The sequence below is a fragment of the Chlamydotis macqueenii genome, chromosome 1 (assembly GCF_036417535.1).
Source record: "Chlamydotis macqueenii isolate bChlMac1 chromosome 1, bChlMac1.mat, whole genome shotgun sequence".
NCBI classification, from domain to species: Eukaryota; Metazoa; Chordata; class Aves; order Otidiformes; family Otididae; genus Chlamydotis; species Chlamydotis macqueenii.
The window spans coordinates 84,020,625-84,039,651 of NC_141556.1; the positions used below are offsets into that span (position 1 = coordinate 84,020,625).

Consider the following 19,027-nt stretch of genomic DNA (forward strand, 5'->3'; position numbering starts at 1 on the left):
ATTTGATACTGTCCCACACAACATCCTTCTCTCTAAATTGGAGAGACATGGGTTTGATGGACAGACCACTCGGTGGATTAGGAATTGGCTGGATGGCTGCACTCAAAGTGTGGTGGTCAACGACTCATTGTCCAAGTGGAGACCAGTGATGAGTGGCGTTCCTCAGGGGTCCGTGTTGGGCCCGGCCCTGTTCAACATCTTTGTCGGCGACATGGACAGTGGGATAGAGTGCACCCTCAGCAAGTTCACAGATGACACCAAGCTGTGTGGTGCCGTCGACACGCTGGAGGAGAGGGATGCCATCCAGAGGGACCTTGGCAGGCTGGAGAGGTGGGCCCATGCAAACCTCATGAAGTTCAACCAGGCCAAATGCAAGCTCCTGCCCATGGGTCGTGACAATCCCAGGCACAAATACAGGCTGGGCAAAGAATGGATTGAGACCAACCCAGAGGAGAAGGACTTGGGAGTGATGGTAGATGAGAAGCTTAACATGAGCAGGCAATGTGCTTTTGCAGCCCAGAAGGCCAACCGCATCCTGGGCTTCATCAAGAGAAGCGTGGCCAGCAGGTCAAGGGAGGTGATTCTGCCCCTCTACTCTGCTCTTGTTAGACTCCACCTGGAGTACTGTGTCCAGTTCTGGAGCCCCCAACATAAGAAGGACACGGACCAGTTGGAGAGGGTCCAGAGAAGGGCCACAAAGATGGTAAGAGGGCTGGAGCACCTCTTCTGTGAGGACAGGCTGAGAAGGCTGAGAGAGTTGGGGCTGTTCAGCCTGGAGAAGAGGAGGCTCCGGGGAGACCTTATAGCAGTCTTCCGATACCTAAAGGGGGCCTACAGGAAAGATGGGGAGAGACTCTTCAGTAGGGCCTGTTGTGACAGGACTAGGGGTAATGGTTTTAAAATAGATTAGATATTAGGAAAAAATTTTTTACACTGAGGGTTGTGGAACACTGGAACATGTTGCCCGGAGAGGTGGTGAATGTCCCATCCCTGGAAACATTCAAGGCCAGGCTGGATAAGGCTCTGAGCAACCTGATCTAGTTGGGGATGTCCCTGCTTCTTGCAAGCGGGTTGGACTAGATGACCTTTGAAGGTCCCTTCCAACCCTAACCATTGTATCATTCTATGAATAACATAAGAATTTCAGGGGTAAAGGTTCTAGGGCTACTCAGAGATAAGATAAGAAGGCTAGGTGAAGGCAAGAGCTCTACAAGAAGACACAAAACTACAGACAAGGATTTAAACCTTCCTTACCCTGATGCAGGCAGTCAGGTAGTTGAAAACAGTGGCTTTCAGCATGAAGGACTCACCACGCACTACAGAGTAGGGCATAGTGAGCTCTACAAAGAAGGGCTGGAAGGCTCTGAGGGACACTGTTGGGGACAGGCCAAAGCCCGTCTCTGACGAAGTGCAGAATGCGTTGGCTTTCCACTCGGTGATGGTGTCAGGGATGGTCACATCCAGATCAGCATTTCCCTCAGAGCTGGTGAAGCACAGACGGCAAGGACAGAGGAATTATTTTTATGGAATTTTGGTGACTATCTGTATCTCTGTCAGCCTACTGAACAGTACAGCCTGTGTGAATGAAGGGGCACAGTATGTTTGTTACTGTAAGGTCACCCCACATCTTCCTCCAGACATGACCACTCTTTGGACAAACCTAACCATGGCTGAAGGTAATTCCGTCTCAGAGGATTGCCAAGTGATCTCTGTAAGCAATGAATGACTTCTTGGCATTGAAAAGGCTTAGTAAACATGTAGGGATTCGTGTTTTCACCTTATAAAATCATTTTTATTAAAAAGGAAGGAACTAGCCCAAAGTGCTCACCTTATAGATACTAAACTCCAAATCCAAGTTTCTGGGAAATACTTTCGAACTGTCTCTGTTAGCTCTTCAGGAGTAGTGGTTAACGTGGCATGAATTCTCTCTGCCTGAAGGCCTGAATGTGATGAGATGGAAAATAAATCACTAATGATAATTCTAAACAAGCAAGAATCATCATGCTTCAGTGTGAAAAAGCAGTAATCTACATCTGGCAGCAGATGTTTGCTGTGGCAGTAGCAAGCACTGGTACCAGTAGCAGTGAAGTTTCTGTGTCAGAGCTTATTAGCAAGACCTAGCCTTCCATTATTTCCCGCTAGTCTCCAGCAAACCTCAAAGTTTAGCACTTCAAAAGGTTTAAATAAGGAAGTTAGAGCAAAGAGCTATTTATGACCTTTTATGCAAGCAGCCTTTTCCCTTTCAGGTACAATCTTAACATGACGTTCTTCTCCATCCTATCAAGCTAGCTAGCAACTGAACATCCTTCTCTTGCAGTGTTTTTTGTAGGGTCACGGTGACTCAGAAACCACCTCCCTGACAAATCTATGGCCTCCTCAAGAACTAACTGAAGATGCTCAAACTAAAAACATGCAGTTGGAATTTGGGAGGGGTAAAAATAGACTTTTTGACTAAAATGAAATTTTCATATGCAAAAGTTATTCTTAAGAAAATATTCTGACTTTGAGATGAAATTTGGTTGAAAAAAAAAAGCCTTTATTTTACTTAGGTTTTGAACAACTGGGAAACAAAGATGGGGTGGGTGGGACTTGGTTTGCTTGGCTTTTAGAGATGAAAAGAGAAATCCACCCAAATAGATAAAGAAATTCTTAACTAAATTCCAGTTTTGGTCATCTTTACTTTTAATTTCTACATTTAGATAAAAATTGTGTAGCTAGCATGTATCCATACTATGGATACTCCACAGTCTGAGAAGGTGTTGGGGCACAAGTGAAAGATGCTATTAATCAAAGCTGTATCACATAGCTCCTAGCAAGATTGACAGGCGGCTCGCTTGTATTTGTATATTGTGGTATTTCAGTCTTCTTACTGCTGCCTATTCCAGTTTAAAATAATTAAAAAGCATCTATCCTGCATCTTAGCGACTTGTGTCAAAAGTTGAAATTGTCTTAAAACTGGACATGTACAAAAGCACAGGTTCTTGTGCCAAGGGAAAACTCTCCGAATCAGCTATCCAGCTAGAACAACTCAAGTTTTCTAGGACATTTCCTTTAATATGATACTCTGGAGGACGATATGGCCAATTATGTTGCCCAAACAGCTACAGTGCAAGAGTTGAGATGTCCCTTAGAAATAGGGTGGGTTCATTTCAGACTGGACTTCTGCCACACACATCTTACCACTCTAAGCCCCTAAAGTCTACCAGCTTGTCACTGAAAATTTTGTCATCCACTTTATCTGGTTTTGACCATATGTAAAACTGAATGAGTCAAAGAGGACAGACTGAAAATCATATTGGAGAACCCTTAAGTGGTATCTGAAAAGTCTTCTGTAAAACCCTGGTGAACAGAGAATTCAGCAGCAGAATAATATCCTCTGCTCTGCCAGAGTCTTTGAAAACTACCTAGTTCTGCTGACTTCTAATGTGGAGTTATCAAAGCTTATCTGTAGACCTTCACAACCAAGCAAAAGAGATAAGCCCTGCACTCATACAGAAGCTGACATCTGTGAACCCACCACTTCAGTACTGCTTCCAAGGGCTGAATCCACAACCTCAGCTCTTGTTTAAATATTCACCCCAAAATGCAGACAGGATCTCTACTCAGAACAGAGGTGATAAGAAGACCCAGTTCCTTTACCACTTGTCCTCATTGCATACATAGGTGCTCCAGACACGATTGAAGATGATGTAAGGCCGGCTCCTGCAGGCATTGAATTCTCAGTTCTGCAATACCAAGGTTTCCTCACTTTGGTATTTGTGAAAACCTTTAAACCCATTTCCTATGGGAGAGAAACCCAACATATTTTTTTTTTGTTACTGCTTCCTATTGAGATTTACACAGCAGACTTGACATTGGTATTTTACTGCCTCAAAAGGAGAAGCTGTTACTGTCTGTGGACTGGACTTTAAGATGATCCCCCCAACCTTGGGTCTGGGTGCCTGGGTAGCTCAGAGAGACCAAAGGATAGATTTCCTCTCTTTCTAGGGCACTGGTTCCAGTCCAATTCCAGCCTAGGCGTCAGGATGAGCCAGGGAGTAGCCACAGAGTTTTCTCTCTAGAAGGAAATATCTGCAGCTATGATACAGCTCAAGGACATATTGATTTATTTAGGGTAATTGTAATGGCACTTCTTGTTATTTACTTCTTGTTAGAATCTCATTTCAAGTCAACCTCAAAGCTTGCCCTGTAAGAAGAAAACTTTGAGACTGATTCCTTTTCCACCAAGTCGGAAGCAAAACTGGCAAGACAGGGGAAGCTTATGACACCCACTGAACCTGCCTCTGTGAATGTCAGATCATTCAGATTCACAACCCTAACCCTTCCCTCGTTGTGTTGCATCATGCCACAGAAGGCTTAAGCATTCTCAGTCCTTCTCCCACTCCACTCCACAACCATGTAAGAGGTCTATACCTTTAGGATGCTGTAAGTGTCATCTTCATTCATCTCTACTACTGGAGAATAGGTGATCCCATTCAGAATTAGCTTCTTCAGGGGGATGCAATTATCCAGGGGATCCTCCAAGAGCACGTCTGGACCATAGAGATAGTCATGCAATTCCTTCACTGGCAGCAAGTTATACACCTATGAAGAAAGAGACAAGGTATTTGGCATTTTCACTGTCACAAAACACAACAGAGGGAGCTGGATGCAACCACCATAACAGTCACATCACCTGCGCACATATACACATTGCCATGATCCTCCCCGTGAATGGAGCAACAGGAATTTGCGAGTCAAAAAAGAGATCTACATGTGGAGATACTGCCTTTTTTGTTGTGGACAGCATGTTACTCTGGTCATTATGGTTCAAATATATAAAAAATTACACTGGCCAGCCCATCTACAGTACTTTGTCCCTGTTGTTTGCTGCTTGGCATGAGGGGAATAAACTCTCTGACACTTCTAGATGCTACTCCAAGAAAATTAATCCATGGCTGGAGAGAATAACTGAAAAATGATCATCAAATACACAATAGTGTTTGGCTCTAGATAAAAGAAGCAGTCCCCTTAAAAGAGCTTCCTAATTGCCATTCCTACAGTCACACAAAACCCCTAAGAAACAGCTGCTGCCCAGTTTTCATCTTTTTGCCCACTGGTGGAAGATGAGAAACAGCACAGGGCAGCTTTCCTGTGTCAGCACTGACTAAAAGGACTTTCACTGTTTCCACTCCAGCCCTGGGCTGCACTTGTTCTGACCAGGCTCCAAGTTGCTCCATGGACTAAGCACTTACAGAGCTGGGTGACAGGTCAGCTTCTGCCTTCATGAGGAGAATGCTCTTGTCCACAGCACGGACAGCACACAGGGACTTCGGGGAGGCTCTGAACAGCAAGTGAGCATCAGAAGAAGGCAGGCCTTCAGAAGGAGAGAAGCTCAAGTCCACCTGTAGCCACAAGGAAAACTACATCACAAATGTCCTGCCCTTGCAGGATGCTTCCCTCTAGTTGGGTGCATTGGTTCCAACCTTACAGAGCCCACATATGCATGCACACCCGCCCCCCCGACCCTGACCTCTGTGCTACTCCAGAGCTGAGTTTCCTTCCTGCACTGCCAAAAGAATCAGCACTAATAGTTCTTGGCAACTTCAAGCATCACAACTGCTCATAAAACTTTTAAGGCAGTTTTGGGTTTTACGGACACTGTGAATGTGATGAGATAATCCCACATAGTGGCTAGATCTGTTCAGGCAGCTGGCATGGTCTTGAACCAGGTCCAGTCTCTGTACTGCACCCAGATATTGTACATGGAGAGAAAACAGGCTTGCAAATACTTTGCTTAGCAGATTCTTTGGTAACATGAGAAGCAATGATCCCCGGGAGCAATATTGTAATACCTCCTGGCTAGTAATGATTCTGAAGAATTGGCCTCATGGTTGAGGCCTGCCAGACTTGTGTGCCTTCCCCAAAACCTAACTCATAACTCTAACAACCCCCTACCAACCTCTGTCCTGGAAGTTCTTGCTAGTAGAAGTTGTTGCCATCAATATCTCATATGATTTTGTAATAAGATGGCTGACCTGCATAAGTCAGTACAAACCCTCCCCTAACATGCAATGATCAAAGCATCCTCAGAGTAAACATATTGCCTGACAAAGCAGCATCAGCTGCCAGTCTCCCTGATGTCCCATCCAGACCACAGTATGCCTTCTGCTGACACCCTCCACCTCTCCCAGGGTGGACTCATAATCTTGAGACTGCAAAACCAATACTGTTCAGGAAATGGCAGACCACAGGCTGTAGCAAGCTTTCTATTAGAAAAAAATCTAGCATAGAGATAGCCCAAAATCTGTGCTATCCAGTCTGACAACAGCCTTTAATTCAGGATGTTTTCAGAGAGGAAAGCTTGGCTTGCATTCAGACCTTAATGCAGTGCATAGTATGGCCTTTAATATATGAACAAAATTCAAGTGACCAAGCTCCTACAGTGACATTGGTCTCAAGAACTCATTTAGCTTGGGCTTTAGCAGGACAAGGGACTGCCTTTAGCAATGTCCTGTCTACTATTCTGAAGTCCTGATGGGAATTTTTGAGGTTGTTCTTTTCTTAGGGCTGCTCATACATCAATCTGCTCTTCTGCATAAGGAATATGTAGGGCTATATGAAAATAATGGTCCACACGCTCACAGAAAGAAGGGTTTTTTCTTCTGCACTCTTTCAGTTGCACCATTGCTATTGAAGCACCACTGCATTCCTCAGCAGGTTCAGGCAACGTTTTTCTCCATTTACGTACAACAGAAATTAAAACAACAGGATGAAACACGAGTTGAAAGATCTGGCAAGTATTAGCTTCCCTCACTGGATTGAGGCTGTCCATGCTTTATTTTTGCTCTGTGACACAAGCAGCCACCTCATTGCTGGAATGAGTTTGTGGGAAATTGAGTGAAATACATGGCTTGCAGTATGACGTAATACTCCCTTCTCTTACCCAGGACCATCTGTGAGAACAATGGCTGCAAGTAGTTTCTAAGAGGGGTTTTACCAGTGTATTCCTTGCTAGCACCTTTTTTCTAACCATTGATCTCCTCCAAGCTAGCACAAACCAGTAAGCAATGGAGCTACATAGAAAAATTGATAGGTGGCTTGCCCACTGTGAGTAAATCTAAATAAAAGAGCTTAGCCAGGCTAAATCTAAATCAATTACCTTGGTCGTGCTTCAGTCTGATGGCTGCTACCTCAAGAAGTGGACACTTACCTTATTGCTGAAACACTTTTCTACATTGAACTTGGTTGAATCAGCAATCACCTCCCTGCTGGGGGCAGTGGTGTAGACAAGTACTTGAGCTACTGGAGCAATATCAGCTTGTACAGGCAGCTGTAGCAAGAAGACTCCATTGGCTAGCAAACAAAACAAGAGCCAAAAGTTAAGGTACAGGAAACCTGCTCTTGGAGCAGCCAAAAATCTAGGTTTGACTTCATGCTGAACTTCATTCTAGCCATAATGAAATTCCAGGCCTCCAAGAGGGTGTAACTGGGATTGTTTGGTCTGGAGAAGAAGAGTCTGACGGGCGACCTCATTGCTCTCTACAACTACCTGAAAAGAGATTGTAGGGACGCAGGTGTTGGTGTCTTCTCCCAAATAATTTGTGATAGGACAAGAAGAAATGGCCTTAAGTTGCATCAGGGGAGGCTTACGTTGGATATTAGGAAAAATGTCTTTACTGAAAGAATGGTCAAGCATTGGAACAGGCTGCCCAGGGAAGTGGTGGAGTCACTATCCCTGGAGGTGTTCAAAGAACAGGTAGATGCGGCACTCCAGGACATGGTTTGGTAGGCATGGTGGTGTTGGGTTGGACTTGATGATCTTGGAGGTCTTTTCCAACCTCAAAAACACTATGATTCTATGATAAGAGGGATGAATTGGTGCTCACAGAGATGCATAAGTCTCACTGTCTGACTGAAAAGGCCTGTTTCAAGTCCTGTTTTCCAGTGGATAAGCATGCTGAATTTTTACTCAGCTTCTAAAAACAATCAGTCTGTGTCTCCTAGGAGCACTGGAGACCCAGAAATGCAGTGTCAGAAGAAAGACAGCCGGCACAAGGGATTAGAGCAAATCTGTGCAAAGCCTAAATAAAGGCAGAGAAAAGAAAGCTCAAACTCTTCCCATATCTTAGGGGACTTGGAGATGTGGATCGCTGCATTAATATGGAAGCATCCTGTATGTCTGACACAGTTGCCTAGTCTCCCAGGACAGCAACAATTTGGCAGAGGAGAGGAACTCACCACTTTCCTCATCCAAATCCAGAATGTAGGTGCCTTCTTGCTTAATGATTCCCTTGGCCATCACCTGAATGGAAGGAGAAACCCTGCTGAGATTGAGATTATACATGAGCCAAATCTTAAAAGGGAGAACCTGAGAGGAGAGCAGCTGAGCTGTACATTTGTTGCTTTCACGCTGCTCAGCTGCTCTCTGCCTCCCTCTAGCATAATCCCAGTGCTCACCTAGGGGTCACTGGGACATCCTTACTCTTCTGCTCCTAACCCAGACTCCACTTTTTGTGGGAAAAGAACGTATGAAGGCTGATGGGAAAGTGTTTAAAGCCTGCTGCCACAAACCACAATCTCCATCTCCAGCTCCCCAACAACTACCAGTAACAACCTCACTGTATGGCAGATGTAAGCTTACCAGGTAGTAAAAGATTATTTTCTTCTGCTCTCCTATGGCCTCTGGAGTAAGGATATAGTGCACCTGGACCTTTGCGGAGGAGCCACATCTTAGTGTCTCGGACTTGGGCTCAATTTTTAGGAAACTATTACTAGGAGAGTAAAAGCGCCTTAGTTGGAGATAGCCTTCTTCATAATATGGAACAACCCAGGAATGGTCATAGCAGTAGTGGTGTACTTTATGAGATGCCTGGAAAAGGAGAAAATACACACATAGATCCTCAAACACAGATAACTAAACTGCAGCCAAAATTCATGGCCTAGTATTAAAGGTTTGGTATTTTTTTTGTATTTAAGCAACAAGATACTCCACCAAAAATAAAACTCCATGAGTTTGGAATATGCGAGACAGAGTGGTGGTATCCTTAGGAAATCATTAGAAACGATCTCACTCCCAGAGAAGCTTGAGTTTGTCTCAAACAAGCTGAATCACATAAGTTGTTTGTTTATTATCAGTATCACCTCAAGGGCTCTTTACCCTATCGTGTTAGTTTAGAGAATAGAAGCTGATTTTCATTTCTCTTCTCACTCTTGGTGCTGGAGAAGGGATAGTGTTGTTCAGTTCAGAGATTACTAGTGCCAAGATCAAGCTAAGGATGCTATGGAAAAGGAGGAAAAGTCTCCACCTAAGAACACAAAACCTATATTGAACAGAAGTTTAGGAACTGAGAGATTTCAGGTTTTTTTAAAAATGAGAGCAAGGGGAAGATATTTCACATCTAGAAGAGTGCTACTTCAGCACTTCATGTGTCTCACATGCCCTTATTTCCTTATCTTTCTCACTGTACTTGGGTATTCTTGCCTTTTCTCTACTCTACAAAATTCTGAAAACTTCAAGCACTTAGTGGCAACTTCCAGATAATTTGTAATGGTTTTAAGAGCAAACATAATTCTACACAATCATCTGCCTTATTTCAGGGTGACATATTAAGAAACGTGCATATTACACACATATTGCATTTTCTAGTAACAAAAGGATGGTCAGCAGCACTTATTTTTTGCAGATAAATAAATTCCACATCAGGGAAAGAATTCCTGGTTCATACTCTTTTTCTCTTTATGGCACAAAAAAGAAAGAAAAAGAAAAAAATAAGGAGGATAGCTTGGAAACTCAGAATGGTAAATTAAACCCTGAGAGCTGCATACTGCCTTAACTGACCACAAAGGATATTTAGATGAGATACTTGAGAAATCATTTAATGGAAAAGATAGCAAAGGACTAACAGCACTCCACCACGGGAGTTAGAACACCCTTGAAACAGATTTATCTAGGTAGGGCTGGTGATCCCTTTCAGCAGAAAGGACTATTATGCTACTATGATCTCTTGATGTTCCTTCTAACCCTATATTGCTATTATCAAGTAGAAATCAAATACTTACAAGCTAAGTGCAATTGTGACATGGCAGTCTGGTTTGTTGTACAGCTATTTCCACCACACTGATATCAAGGTTGGCACAGCCAACCAGGAACAAGAAGCTAAGTGCTTTTGCATACATAGTAGAAACTTCAGTACTCCCCTTCCACCCCTGTTGGTCACTTCATCACGTCCTCTACCAGCAGGACTCACCCTAATTCCAACAGAATCGAAGTACAACATAGAAGTGTTCAGGGCAAACCATGCCCTGCCTTCTTCATTTGTTGTGTAGTTGTTTTGCTGGCCTCCTTGTAAAGAAATCTTCACAGTTTCATTGGCGATTGGAGCACCAGACCCATCCACTAGTTTCACCTGGAGGAGCAAAAACAGCAGAGTATAGAAGGAGAGGAATGCCTATCACCTGAACAGAATGATAGACCACTAAGCTAAGGATGTTGGGCTCATGTCAGGCAAGGAAGCCTCCACTCCACTTTACATGTACATCAACTATCTCTTTCAAAGACAGCTGCAAACTTTCTGAATCTTATTTCTTTGGCCCTTTCTTATCTCCACCTCTGGGTCAGAGGAGTGGATGTGGAGATTGACATGCAGTCACACATCTTAGGCCTCCTATTAAGCATGAGACTGGAAAAGCAGAATTTTATTTGACTGGAGAAGCAGAAGCACAAGGACAGAGGGGTAAGCAGAATGAGGACTGTGCTCTCAGCTGCTCTTCCCTAGTTCGAGAGCCTGCAGAGGAGAGGACGCCCACAGGCATTAGCAGCACTGAGGTTCAGGATCTTTGCAGAGGGGAGGCATGTATCTGTCCAGGAGGTTCAATTGTATGATCATTTGGCACTCATGGCATTCAATTCTCATGGTTTCCCTACCTGCCCAAAGAAGGGGATTCCAGGTCTGTAGTGAGAGTCTGAATGCTCAAAGGTGATTTTGCTAACGGTGGTTGTGATCTCAGAGAAGCTTGTTCCAGTCAACTCCACTCCTGCAGGAAGAAGCATGAAGAATTAATCTGCCTCTGCCTGACTAGAATTACTTTTACTCCAGGCCAACTCTCCTTTGCTAAACAAGCAGTTTTGTTGATGCTCCTGGCCTCCAGGTAGGAAAACACTAAGATTCCAGTAAAGCAAGAGTGTGCTTTTCTCCCTCACTCCTACTTGGCAGGCCCCTCTGCTGATCTCTCCTGGGCTTATTGCACAGCTCTTCAATCTAGATTATTTATACCTGTTTCCTCCTCTTTAATTTTAGCCTCCACATGGAGCTTATTCTCATATCCACTTCTCTTCAGCTGGAATAACTTGGTCTTTACCACTTCAGAAATGCAGCCATAGTTGTCTGTCTGTTGGAGGAAAACGAACAAGACCATTATAGTCTTATCTAGATAATGTTTATCCGACTTAATGAATCAATCACTGTGTGTTGCCCTGAACTGGAAGAAAATCCATAAGCTCACAGGTCATTCTCTTCATTGTTTTTATCAAAACTGGAGAAGTACATAAATAACTTGGCCAGGAGCATTTTGAAGTATTTCAAGCAACATGAGGGCAAAGAGTTTGCAATCTAGAAGACTTTTGTGCATGTATGTGTGAAGTTTTAAATACTAAATACTTGATACAGAAGCATAGGTAATTATTCAAGTGCATGCTACACAGGAATTGTTTGCCAGGCATCATGCACATCAGAATACAGCTACTGACTTAAAAGGCACAAGCCATATAAGTGATATATAAACCAAAGCTTGCGTATGTGTAGAAAAGAGATTACAACTGGAAAAGCATTTCTAAAGCTTGCCACCCCTCTTCAGCATCTTCAGGTAGAAGGCAGGGCTCCATAGAAAAGGGAAGAGATGCCTGGAACAGAGGTTAGCACCACAATGATTGTATTTTCTTTTAGCATGGATAAAAACAGCAGTGGCAGAGGCAATTGTGGGGATCGTACTGTAGCAGATCCCAAGGACCATAAGCCTGTCTTCTGCTTGCTTTCTTGTCCTGGCATATTTCCACAATTGCTATTACTCCAGCTCCTGTCAATCAAGCTTGCACAGTTCCACTGTCCATGCTCCAAACACCACTCAGTTTTGCTCTTGTGGACTTGCCAGTCTGAAGAGTGAAAAAAATGTTTTGTCTTTTTTCTGTCTGTCTTAATCACTGCTGCTGAAACCATATTCCTTCCCTTCTTCTCAAACTGCATCACCCTTCCTCTGGTTTCTGCTCCTTTCCTGTTATTAACACCAAGTTCTGATCCCATGCACTGTCTCTAGTGAAAGCCAACCCCAACTCTGCTCTCATTGTTCTTGCCTTTTCTATCTCACTTCTCTCTTAATACTCTCTACACCCCATCTGACCTTTTTTTTGTTTCTTCCATCTCTTTCTTCTCCATCAGCTTCTTGCCTTTACACACACATTTCACACTGCACAGACATTCTCCCTATTTTCACTTTTCACAGTTCATGTTGCACTCAATCTTTTCTCCTTCTGCAGGCTTCTTCAAAATACATGGAGTCTCTCCCTTCTCCACACTTATGCTTGTACATACTCTGTCAGAGCAAGCCTGTTCCATACAAGGCATGCTCAATAAACTACATTTTCTTCTATCACTCTACCCACAAAAGTAATCATGACTCACCTGTCCAGAGAACTCATCACACACTGCTTTATCCTCTTCACCATAGCAGGTGGTGGCTGCGTGTTCAAACTTCCGGCAGACACGGAAGCTCACAAGGCCAGGAACAGGCTTCCCAAATGTGTATCTACCAGCAGGGAGGATTGAAAGAAAAAGAGTCATTAGAAATGTAAGAGGGATGGAGAAAAGTTACTGTCTCACCCCCAGTGGAGCCAAGACTCTTCCCTAGAGCTGCCTCCAGGATACAGGAGGATCATCACAGGAAATAAAAAGCAAAAAGAAATTTGGTAACATTTTAGGATCAAGTTTGGCAACAGGGGCAGAAGCACTGAATCTTGTAGTCCTGATTGCATCCCCGGGAATAACAAACAAGTCCTGAGAATTCATTTACCCTAACACTGATTTAATTGAGAGTAACCCTCATCTTGGAGAACATGTTGCAAGCATCTACCCCACTGCCCAATTCTGACGGAACTGGTTTGTATATATATGGGTCTTCTGGCTTGTTCTTCAGCCTGAGCCATGCCTTTCCCTGCAGGATGTGTGGAACATGCCAGGCAGAATCAAATGAGGTGGCCCAAAGGAAAGAGGGCAGCTGAATCACTTACAGTTTCCTCTCTGCAATGACAAGCAGAAGCCACAGTTAAAACATAATTCCCAGGTAAACTAAACTGAAGACTTCTTCCCTAGCACTGCAGCTGGTCTTAAATCCCCTATGATTAAAAAAATAAGCAAAAAAAAAAAAACCCTCCCAAAAACTAGAAGAACAATATGTTCCTACATGTTATATACAAAGTGCCCCAAGCTATAATTGCTGCCTTTTTTCTAATGGTAGATGTAGTCTGTTTGGCTCTTTTGGGACCCCAAAATGATTGAGAAATTTAATGAAGTATCATAGCTCAGTCTCCCAACTGGACTTTCAGCAGCAGCTAAAGAAAAACCTGAAACCAAGAAGGACTTAAAAGAATGACACTCACAGACCACAAACTGTCACCTTCAGCATCTCATCGAGAATCGTGATGACCTTGGGCATTTTCACTGTTACTTCGAATTTTGGCAGCACTGCAGCAGAATCAAAGCAAAACAGTCTATGTGGTGAGTAATAACATAACAATGAGATGTGAAAGGTGCTCAAAGGCTATTGTTACAAATTACCTGAAAACATTTTCTGTCTAACTGGTCAGATTTCAGAGGCTTCTGTGACCTGCACATCCCACTGAAGTCAGTGAAAACCACAGACACTTAGCCAACTATTGTGCCAGGTAAGACAGGATTATTACACCAGCTTTTAAAATACAGCAGCTTCTTACATAACACATGGGTTATCAGTCCCACAGCAGTAGGATACAGCAAAATAGAGAGCTAAGTCAAGATATGTCTCCCATAAGCATATAAAGCTGGGACTGCAGCCTGGTCTCTGCATTTCCAAAGTATGTAGGTCTTACCAATTTGCAAAACAGGAAGACCCCATAACCTCCCTGGTGACTTAGCACAGAGTGACATCACATCCAAATCCAGCTGCAGAAGGGGTAATGGACAGTGACTGTCTTGGAAGAACTAGGGCAGTCATGCAATTGAAAGAGGTCAAAGGACTTCCAGACGTATCTTCCAGGACTGATCTCTGCTGTATGAGCCAGATCATGTCAGACCTCATAACAAGAGCTGCAGCTGGCTCACTGGAGAGAGAGGCTATCTTGGTTGTGCAGGTGTGTATTGGGATACCATTTTCTAGCCAGGCAGATGGAACTGGCTTAGAGGGAGTAGCAGAGAGAGGTTAAGGTACTAAGGCATAACATGAGCTACAGGCTTAGCTTGTGAGGGAGGACAGGCAAGATCTGAACTTACAGACAGCCCTAGCCTACATCAAAAGGTCAGGACTTTGGGCCTCAGAAAGGGGAGACCAGGATTCATAGCATGACACTTAACAGGTGTGTAGCCAGTTGGAGATGAGGCTGTGGCCTTAAATCACCTCTGAAAGGAGGTGAGGCTTTTGGACAGGCTGATCCAAGTACACTTGTTTCTTCTGATGGGAGCCTTCCTGAGGTGAGCAGTCAGAAGAGCTGCACTGCACAGCCTGGGGCTTAGGGAGGAGTGGAAACAGGTTGCTCAAGTCCTTCAGACTTCTTTCCTCAGATAGGGATGATGCTTTGGAGGGAAGGGACACAGAGACAGTTTTTCCAGCCATGCTGGACATCCTGGTCAGATCTATCGCCCTGCTCAACTAAGCTTTCATGCCCCACAGGACTAGCTGTTAGGAACTTTAAACTTCAGCAACAGTTACCATATTCCTCCACAGAGAAAGGATGCGAAATTGTCTTCCCAGAAGCCTTCTTTGCCACCACTGTGTAGGTCCCTTGCATAGGGTCAGAGGTGAGGTTGAAGAACAGCTGGATTAACCCCCCCTTTAACTCTGCCTTTGTCCACTGGTACAGTCGGTTTTTCTTTGGGTCCTACAGACAATGGGACCACAAGGAGATTGTGAGAACAGTGTGAGTCTGCAATGAGAACTAAAAAGCATTAGCAAAAGCAGTGAGGGGAGGCCCAACCTCAGTGTTTCAGGAGGCTGCAAGGTAGGAGTGGGGGGCACTAGCAGAGTTGTGTGGGGAGACCAGGACTGGACAATAGAAGGACCTGTAAACTAGGCCCAGAGTACATAGTTGCCACCATATGAGTTAAAGCTCTGTATAGTCAAATTAATGTTACAGACCTTCCTAATAAATAAAACAGACAAAAATAATCTTGAAGCAAGTGATAGTTACATTGCCCAGGTTGAGGTGCGATAGATGTGAACATGAATTGAATGTTTGTACATACCTCAATATAGACCAGTGGAAACTAGAAGGAGAAGAAACGAAACAGCGTGTTTAGAATGCACATTTCGATAGAGTGCAAGTAACACAGTCAAATGACCAGGGCTATGACTATGTTTCAGGGAACAAGCTGATCACCCAATGGGACAAGGAAGAAAGTCTCTGGTATGGAATAACAGAGAATTTTGAGGTACATCAAGAGGATGGCAATCCTTCAGGCAGAAAAGTCTCAGGCAGAAAAGTCAGCTGAAATTACTAACTCTGTATGATCTGCAATACTAATAAGAGCATGTGTACACTGTGATAATGGCAGATTTGTTCATTGCTGTTTACACCAGCACCGTTCACTTGCAGTTTGTCAAACCTTTCCAAGAATGCAGAAGGCAGCCTTATGCAGAAATCTGAAGAACAGATCCTGTTAATAAGATCTGAGGCAACCCCAGGAGCTGCACAACTATCTCAGTGTTCTGAGAGCTTTCCCCGCAAGACACTTCTTTCCTCCCTTTCCCCACATAGATGACTCAAGGCCAAATAATGACTGAAAAGAAAGTATCATACTTACCACCTCGTTCAAGGGACGGAAGTCATTATCCAGAGAAACAATTCTGAACAGGACTGATGGAGACAGGCAGACAGTGAGGTTCCACAGTGCAGTCAACAATCAGAAATTATCAGTTGTAAAAACAAATGGTACAACAGAGAACAGAGCTGTTCTTTTCTAAAGAAATTCCATTCACTAGAAAGCTAAGTCATGCTAGAAGGTTACACATGTAAGAAATTACATGAATAAGAGGATGTTAAGAGCAAATCCATGGCAGTGTGAACATCTTATTGATCATGAGTATTAGAATCTCATTAATTGGGACAAACGTTAACTATAAGTTGCCTTTGTGTACTTTACAAGGATATATTTTTACATTGGAATTCACACAAGTCTTCTAATTTTGTTATAATTAGATTGACTTCTTAGGAAGGATGAATGCAAGCAAATTACTTCAGCACTTAGCTGCAAGTTTGTGTTGGCTCTGGATGGACAGAGAATTCAGTGTCTCTTTTAGGACATTAGTTCCTATCCAGGCCAAATTTAGGACATCAATGGCCCAGAAGAAATAAATGGCATATATATTTCTCTCTATCTTTATTGAGCAAAATCAGCTGCAACTTTGAAAGCTATTTCATGACTTAGTCTGAATTTTGGCCCTGTTCTTTATAGGACAAATAGCCAGTCTTTCTCCTGTTTTAATGCAGATCCTAACTGCATGGACCACAACAACAGAGCCCTCAGTGACAGAGGGAGTGTGTGCAGATGCCCTAAGTATGCGCATGTATCTTCAGGTTCCCCAAATTGTTCCCACATTGAACATTAAAAAAATAAGCCTCAGCCATGAGGTTACACTCCTGACCCCCACTGAAAGCAGTTGACATCTAGCCAGCACAGTCCAACAGTTGTAGTATGAATTTTTGCTTCAAATGCAAATCTCCACCCCTTCCCTGGTACCTGTCTGTCCAGGCTTGTAGATGGGTTTGTCGGTCTGGACGAAGACCAAGCTCTCAGAATTCTTGACCAGCACTGATTTGCGGCTCGTGAACTGCAGTGTCACCCCTCTCACCGTCACAGTGATAAACATGACTGCTGACTGGCTATTTGATTTGGGAAGCTGGAGAGTAAGAAGGCAACTGTGTTATGGACCACAGTTAAAGGCCTCCTGAACTGAACTACCTGCATGAAATAAGAGATCTAATATAATCCTGATGGACCCAACACAAAGGTGAGAAAAACTATAATCAGGAGCAAGACAGAGATCTTTGCTTGTCACAAATTCCTACTCATTCCTACTGCTGTGCAGTGATTGTGCAAGTATTGTGCAAGCAAAGGAACTCTCAGCTTTGCCACGCAATTTTAACAAATTCTTACTGCCCTGACCAAAACTTTTCTGTCCTTTTCTTTTTGACATTCACAGGGACAATAGAATAATCTCCCTGCTCTTTCAGATAATGTCCCTAGTCCTTGCAGAAGGACTTCAGCCTATATCTGACAAACCCAGACATGGATGCCAACCTGTTCAGTGTCCTCAAGGCCAGTTCTTCAGCCTTCAAGCCAAAGACATACTCTGTGCTCTGAGTCAGATGAACAGCTTTCCTAGTTGCCCATGGGCAACTTGCTATAGTCCCTGAGGCTATCCATTACAATAAGCTATGAATTTCCTGCTTAACTCCCTTTTTCAGACACAAGTAATCACAGCTCTATGTCCTCACATTAATTCAGTGTACTATATCCACAAGGCTAAATGTATCCGAGGTCTAAAAGCTACTCTAGTTTGAAGGCACTCAAGTTATAATCTGTGGCTGTTAAAGGATGATGGGGAGAGCCATCTGAAGAAGCTGTTCACCAAACATCCATCAGGAGTGTCAATGCTAAAACTACTTCTTTATCCCGGCCTCTCCTCCTCCTATCCTAGAGCAGGGCTAGCTTTCCACGATTCAGCATTGCTCATTCAGGTAGCATGCTAAGGAGATCTCAGTAGTGAGAGGGTGTTGAGGATGGACATGAACATACTTTTGGCCAAGAGGGAAGTGAATACCTACACAGTGTTACTCTGTTGATTGCTATTCAATGACCCTACAGTTTATCCTTGGCACAAGGGATCATCCCACAAGGATGAGATACTCACAGAGAAAGGGATGCAGGTGAACATGTCCTTCTCTGACACCACATCATCAATCAAGCTTCTGTTTTCCCCTTGATATTCGAGTGTGGCACTCAGCGTCACAGACTCATTCAGGTGGGTCAGCTGAACACAGACTTTCTCAGGAGAATCAGTGTGTATCAGAAAGGGTAGTAGCACCATATACTGCCTAGGAACAGGGGAGAAGGACAGGTGAGAGGAGAAGGAACAGGTCACAGGAGCTGTATAGAAAGAAAAAATAAACCAATCTGATAACTACAGCCTTCGCTGTACAGGGAGAGAGTGTAACAAGACTCCCAGCACATCTATAACAGCAGGGGAAAGCAGAGAGGCTGGTCTCAAAAGCAAAACACCACAGGAAATCCCCAATGCAATGTCTGGAAGGGATATGGTTTTCCAAATTCTGGCACAACAATAGCACTTCCTCCTGGGACCCTGAACAATGCCAGTGGAGAAAAGCAGATTGTCACCTTTGCTGGACACTGTTAGTAGGATTCATCAGGCACAAAAGTGCCAGTACTTCGTAAATAAATGCCACTAATTACACACTGCAAACCCTCTCATTCCTCGCAGACACCCTGAACTGCCACGGTGTGGTGCCAGATCTTAAGCAAAAAAACACTGGAGCAAATTCCAGTTTTTTCAGGGAAGCAAGCCCCTCAACCTCAGCCCAAGCAGGGGTGCCTGCTCAGCCCTATGCAGCTTCCCTGCCAGTGGAGCAACGCGCTGGTGGTGTCCCGGTGCCCAGCACTGCATCTGGGAATCAAACCTGATTTGCCTAATGGCAACTGTGGTCCCTCCTGGGTGGGCAAGGACTGACCTCTGACGGGTATCCCCAGAGCACAGAGCAGCTAGGAGAAGAGCCCTTGACATCTCA

The 19,027-nt window shown here is 43.9% G+C and overlaps 1 protein-coding gene across 1 annotated transcript in view; it reads right to left on the bottom strand.

The window, feature by feature from the left end:
* A2M (alpha-2-macroglobulin) overlaps positions 1-19,027 on the bottom strand; it is a 32,428-nt gene that overhangs the window by 12,230 nt on the left and 1,171 nt on the right. Inside the window, exons 2-19 of the mRNA XM_086758757.1 lie at positions 18,136-18,319; positions 16,962-17,121; positions 16,026-16,078; positions 15,468-15,488; positions 14,935-15,103; positions 13,631-13,715; positions 12,657-12,780; positions 11,256-11,370; positions 10,907-11,016; positions 10,230-10,388; positions 8,624-8,851; positions 8,221-8,284; positions 7,193-7,335; positions 5,235-5,384; positions 4,414-4,584; positions 3,640-3,781; positions 1,829-1,940; positions 1,255-1,483 (exon numbers count right to left, since the gene is read on the bottom strand). Of these exons, the coding sequence (XP_086614883.1) occupies positions 1,255-1,483; positions 1,829-1,940; positions 3,640-3,781; positions 4,414-4,584; positions 5,235-5,384; positions 7,193-7,335; positions 8,221-8,284; positions 8,624-8,851; positions 10,230-10,388; positions 10,907-11,016; positions 11,256-11,370; positions 12,657-12,780; positions 13,631-13,715; positions 14,935-15,103; positions 15,468-15,488; positions 16,026-16,078; positions 16,962-17,121; positions 18,136-18,319 (2,419 nt within the window). The remainder of the gene's footprint in view (positions 1-1,254; positions 1,484-1,828; positions 1,941-3,639; positions 3,782-4,413; positions 4,585-5,234; positions 5,385-7,192; positions 7,336-8,220; positions 8,285-8,623; positions 8,852-10,229; positions 10,389-10,906; positions 11,017-11,255; positions 11,371-12,656; positions 12,781-13,630; positions 13,716-14,934; positions 15,104-15,467; positions 15,489-16,025; positions 16,079-16,961; positions 17,122-18,135; positions 18,320-19,027) is intronic.